We start from the raw sequence: 6215 nt of genomic DNA on the forward strand, positions 1-6215 counted from the left end.
CCTAACCTTGCAATAATGGAGGGAATTCAACATTGATTTGAAAAGGAACCTGGGTCCTCAGAGCTGGAACACTCTCTGTGATACTCATATGTTACCATGACTAATAGAAACATCTCTTCCAATTTGTAATTAACATTCACCTAGCTTTACTACTAAAGGGGCAAAGATGTTATTAGAAAATAATATGTTTGTGGTACAACACATTTTGTGTATGTCTTAACATACTGAACCAGGAGAGGAAAATGATTATGTAGATTATACAAAGTACTGAGACCAATTCATTTTTCAACAGGGTGCAATATGTATGACTAACCTAGTAGGAAATTTGGTCCTGTCTTTCCTTTACCTGTAGTATTTTAAAGATCATTTCTCTTAAATGAATGTAATTCATTATTATTTCAATTGTTCCCAAAATATTTTAGATATTACATTATTAGAAGTGTATAGAGACAGGTGTGTGTATGAGTGTGTGCGCCTGGTCACAGCTAATGTCATCTACATGTATACTAAAAGCCAAAGCCAAATGACTTAGATAATACCAGTATTCCTTTTATAAAATAATACAATTGTGCGTCTTTCGATATTTAATTTGCTACATGTAATGTTCATTGCAATTGAAATTGTTTAAATAAGCTAAATGGAACATGACCTTATCAGCAATACTGACTGAAAAGTATAATTTTTACATAAAAATGGACCATGCAGTTGGTGTCTGAAAATGACAGAGAATAGAGAATGTGAAGAACATGGTAAAAACATAAAGTCCGGCACAGCAAAAGCTTAAAAGGAACATAAAATCTCATCATATATTATTCAAGCAAAAGTAAGTGAATGCACTTAGCAATTGTACTTTATGTTTTAATAGATCACAATGATAAGTCATATATTGTAATGATAAAACATCATAATATTCTAACAGTATTTAGACTTATTATTCAACTATTACTATTATGTATTTTCACTCTGTCTCAGCCACAGGAAATAGATTCAAATCTGTGCCATGTATAACTGCAAGTTACTTATACATTCCATCTAAACAGGGTGTTCTGGAAATGGTAATAATAAGTACTGAACTTAGTAGGATACATATTGTTTAGAAGGTACAACAGCTTCTCAATATAGAGATCTAAATAGGAAGAAGAGATTTTCTCAGTTTTCTTAGATTGTGTATAACACCATAATGGCAGACACATTCTAATGTGTGTTTTATTGTACATTTTAATAGGAATACATAAAATATGTTCAAATAATATTTACTAATATTTGAAATAAGTTGACAAGTAACATTTACAGCCAAAATTGCAATGAAACATTTATTGATCAACAAAAATAAAATGAGATAAATGTAAGGATTTTAGTAATCTCTAGGAAACTTCAGTTTCAATCAGATCTCTGCCGTACAAAAAAGATGTGTGCTTCCTTTAAAACAAAATGAGTTGTTCTTTGTAGACAAGCAATGAGGCTGCTACTGCTGATCTGTTGAGGACAACTGCTACTTGGTATTTTGTCAGGGAATAAATGGGCTGCACTGGATACTTGTCTTCTTCATATGCACTTCAAGAGGAAAGAGTTACAAGATGATCCACGGGAGCAATCACACAGCTTGCCAATTCGGGGACCTTGCTTCACTGCGCATCTCTCGCCAATATCACACTGAGCAGGGGGATAAAGACACAGCATAGAGCCTACTTTATTATGATATAACCAGCAGTGATCTCCTAATGTGTTTCTAGATAACTCATGCTTTTCAGTCAGCAAAAACATCTTAATAACAGCAGAGCTACTGGAAAAGTTTTACACATCCATTAATCACTAATAAACCAAAAGTTTATTCTGGCCATTTAATAGTGTTTTAAATGATTTTACTTATACTGTACATAAATGATTCATTTAACTATGTTATGTCTACTAATTAAGGGCTCCTTGATATATGTCTGGAAATCAGCTTCAGTTTCCCTCCAGGGCGATGCAGAAATGCTGGAGAGAAACTGAAGCTAAAACTGAGCCCGCAGTTTTCTATGAGATTGTTAATATCAGATATTAAATGGACAGAAAAACGTTGCACTCTATATGTCACAGTCTGGCATGATCAGTCTATAGATGCAGGATCTGTGCACTAAGTGCATATAGACATATATCAGTTCTAATGCTGGATATTAAACAGCGCTGTACAGAAAAATGCTGGCCTCTACATTTCACAGTCTGGCGCTATCAGTCTATAGATGCAGAATCTGCTCACTAAGTGCATATAAACATATGGCCAGACACAAATGATGTATGTGCACCCAGCCTAATACTGATAGCATTGTACTAAAATACAATGTGTGTCTTTCAGACTTTCATAAAACTACTGAATTGTTGGAATTACATATAAATCTCAGCAGAACAGCTTATTTCACTATAGTATATACTAATATACAGTAATAGAACACAAATTAGTACAATGAATAATTACGGATGAATGTTCTCACCAAAGGAATCTGTGCTCGCTTTTGGTAAACAGGATACCTGTCCTGAAATTTCTCCAATAATTCCTCCATTGCCTCTACCTGAAGAAACATATATATACGTACAATAATAATAATACGCTGACATAATAGCAAACAAAAGATATATGACATTATGCTAATCAGAAATCGTTGAAACGCTTAAAGAGTCAATTCAAGCAGAGGCACTATGAACAATAATACAATAATGAAAAATCATAAACACAAGAGCAAGCAATCAAGTAGGACTGACCAGTTCTTTCTCAGAAGAAGAAGGATTTTTCTTTACAGTGAAATCTTCTACAGAGGTTTCCCTGGAAGACTGGGCATGACAGAGGCAGGAGAGGAGGATGCTGGCACAGAGGAGCCTGAAGAGTATTGAGGAACTGTTCATGGTGCTGAAAGTTTAGCTCTGCTTCTTCCTGTCCTTGAGTCTATCAGGTGATGACTCCAGTGCCCCTGACATGGTGCTTTTAAATTCATACTGCCCCTCCCGCTCTGTGAGCTCAAGCAGATTCTGGAGACAGAACCTAAGTGTGATTCGTTGCTTAGTCACTGATAATTCTCAACCCTCCAATGAGGTTCATAGAACACAATCAATATTCTTCATGATGACTACTGGGAAAGAGCAGCATTTGCAATGGATTTGTTATCAGGTTCATTTCTTAACAGTAACAATGCCTATGGATACTATGAGAGATGCCTACCAATCTAGGTTGTTGTAGTAGAGAGGGAATTGTGGGGGCAAAACATATGACAACCTTTCTGAACTAGCATTTCAATTTGTGTTATAGAATACATCATTTCATAACTTGTCTGTGGTTCAGATGCAGCTGTGGTTCAGATGATTTCACTTTAGACATAGGCAACTTTCCTGCAATTCGTTTCATGTCGTAGAATTTGAAAAAAAAAATAATATGGTTTGTGTCCGAATTGATTCAATGTATATCAAAGTTGTTCCCATTGCCCAGAAAATTGGTATATAACACCCTCCAGACTCAGAGGACTCACATTTTATTTATGAAACAAACGTATCTCTTTTTGTATTGTGCATTGGTGTTATGCTTTTTCATATTAGAAAGCTTCCAAAAATGTTCCCTTACTGGGGATATAGGGTGTTTAAACACACACAGTAATATGGAAAAAAAATATGGAAAAAAAACTGTGACTTGTTGGGACCAAATGTAAAAAAATTATACCTTAACAGGTCCAGATCCCTACCCCTGTATATACACATTAATGTTAATGTCAGAAGAAAGAGTGGCTTGTTCCACACAAGGGTCCAAAAATTATGCTTTAATGAGGGCAGAATGCCTGCTTGTATTTATTCACGCACAAGTGTTAATTGTCAGAAGAAAGAGTAGCTTGTCCTGAATAAGCCTGGAAAAAGCAGCTGCAGCCCTACAGTACAGAACATGATGGTAGGCAGGTAGACAGTGGCGTGATGGAGAAAGCAGCCATATGGTACAGAACATGATGGTAGGTAGGCTGAAAGTGGCAGTGACATGGTTGGGCACCATCAGCAATGGCCGATCTATTCATCAACCTCATCTGTGAAAATCCTCATGGATCCATGCCTCATTCACTTTGACAAAAGTTATGTTTTGTACCCTGGCAAATGACATCTTAGTCTGTCACAGTGCCCTCTGCCCAGAAAACCGTCTCTGAGCCTGACACTGGAGGCTAGGCAAGAAAGAGCATACTGAGCCTGTTCAGGCCACTGTTCCAGTCTGCCTGTCCAGAAGTCCAAGCGGTCAGAGAATATGGTATGCCCCAGAGAAAGGTCAGAGACCAGGTAGGACTCTACCTATGTGTTAAAGCAGTAGGTTTCCTGGCATGGCACATGAAAGAATTACTCTATCATGTTGATGACACTGAACTGACTGCTGCTGTGGCTTCTGCTGTTTGTGGTAGAGGAGATGGCAGGAGATTGGTGATAGTGCGGGGGGCAGAGAAGGGCCTCAGACACGTGTGCAGCAGACACATGTTCGACAAACAGCTCCGTACACATTGTTTCCGGTAATAAAGTAATTTGGCCTCCCTTTTGGCTGGAGGAATACATTCCCGCATTTTGCTTTGATAGCAAGCATGGCTATCCAGTAATTAACAGACTGCTTCATTTGAATGATACACCTGTCATTACATAAGAAACCAAGCATTGTCAGTTCCCGAGTAGACCCCAAGAGAAGCAGACCTGACCCTGTCAGTTTTTTGGATTGTTTTGAGCTATACATTGCCTCTGCTGTTTATTGCCACTGCAGCCACCACCCTCCTCATCTGATGTTACCTTCTCCTCAACACCTCAATCCAGCTCCAAGGTCCTGTCCAACACTCAATCATCATCATAGTCCTCACACTATTATCAGACTGTGATATGTCATCTGGGGTTCCATGGCCCCCTCCCAATTTCTTGCTCTCTATATCTGCCCCTGTTGATACCGCTGTCCCTGTTTGCCACTGTTGCCTACCACTGCCCCTACCACCACCACTGTGTCTACAAGTGCCAAAACTGCTACTACTACTAATACTGGTCAAATTGCTCTTATACCCACATTGTAACTATCGGTTGATGACACCTGGGTATTTCGCTTTGAAATCTTCTGTTTTCCAGATATTTTATTAAAATATACAGGTTTCTTATAAATGGAAAGTTATGGGTTTCCTAAATGCAAAGTCACATGTTTGGTACACACAGATTATTGCATAGTACTAGCAAAATTGCAAGTGTATTTTCTTTCATTTAAAAACAGAAGCACAATTAAATGTCCCTCCTCTTCTACAAACACACTGCACACTGCTATTGATTGACTTTGAGAATGATCCTGTCACTGCCAGTTCTGTGAGAAGGTCTGGCAGACGTTCTTATCTACTTCTTGTATGATGTTCTTTGTTTTGGTTTCACTTTCTCATCTCCTTTCCTTCTGCCAAGTGTCACTTATTTAGACTAATCGTCTTCCTTTATATTCCCTCCCATACTGCCTCACTTTGCGGTTACTACTACTTCCTGGATGAAGTGTTCACTGCTGGAGGCTGCTTCTGCTGTTTGCTCAGATAAGTCCTTTACTTTATTGTGTTTCCTTGCTGGCTTGATTCTAGGTGACCCTGACTCCGTCCATTTTAAGTGCAGGGAGCCGGTGGTCGTGTCCCCTCACTATTATAGGGTTTTCAGGTGTCACACAGACTTAGGTACGTGGGCATACAATCGTCTACCATTGAGACTCTTGCATGTGCATAGCAGTCAGGGGGAGCTCTTAGGGTTATATAGGGCTCACCTATAAGCTCCTTAGTTTGGGATCAAGCCAGTCGCTTGTTTATTTATAAGTTCCAGCTATCTGCAAACTTCATCCGTGACAGATCCATTGTTGGCACTGAAATTTATTTGAACTAAGTATGCATTTAATAACACTGGGTGCAATGCAAAAATGCATCTGCCCTACCACCAATATAATGATGCAATGTTGGCAATGACATTTCTATGGAATATGTATGCGTTTAATAACACAGGTCCAAAAATAAAATTTCTGTACTATAAAACACATGGTATGAAGCAATAATGCATCCGCCTACCACCAATATAACAATGTAGTGTTGGCGTTGAAATTTCCACGAAATATGTTTGTGTTTAAAGAGTAACTAAACTTTTAATGTCCCAAATGTCCTAATGATAATTTTTCGAATGTATTTTATTCATTTTGCATTTTTACTAGAGATATTCCGCACTAAAGTGTA

The 6215-nt window shown here is 38.1% G+C and overlaps 1 protein-coding gene across 1 annotated transcript; it reads right to left on the reverse strand.

Moving 5' to 3' along the window:
* Positions 1-1545: 1545 nt before the first annotated feature.
* On the reverse strand, positions 1546-2880 carry LOC122929612 (cocaine- and amphetamine-regulated transcript protein-like). Its single transcript, XM_044283248.1, has 3 exons — positions 2740-2880; positions 2472-2549; positions 1546-1653 (listed from the first exon to the last, which is right to left on the reverse strand). Exons 1-3 carry the CDS (start codon positions 2878-2880, stop codon positions 1546-1548), a joined length of 327 nt encoding a protein of 108 aa, XP_044139183.1.
* Between the last annotated feature and the right edge of the window lie 3335 nt (positions 2881-6215).

The sequence above is a fragment of the Bufo gargarizans genome, chromosome 2 (genome assembly GCF_014858855.1).
Source record: "Bufo gargarizans isolate SCDJY-AF-19 chromosome 2, ASM1485885v1, whole genome shotgun sequence".
Taxonomy (NCBI): domain Eukaryota; kingdom Metazoa; phylum Chordata; class Amphibia; order Anura; family Bufonidae; genus Bufo; species Bufo gargarizans.

Bases quoted from the DNA above. Each gene is read 5' to 3' on its own strand.
- LOC122929612 (XM_044283248.1), bottom strand. From the start codon at position 2,880: ATGAACAGTTCCTCAATACTCTTCAGGCTCCTCTGTGCCAGCATCCTC. The intron at 2,550-2,739 runs GTCAGTCCTACT...ATGTTTCTTCAG, and splicing joins CTTCTTCTGAGAAAGAACTG to GTAGAGGCAATGGAGGAATT. The intron at 1,654-2,471 runs GTGAGAACATTC...CCCCCTGCTCAG, and splicing joins AGCGAGCACAGATTCCTTTG to TGTGATATTGGCGAGAGATG.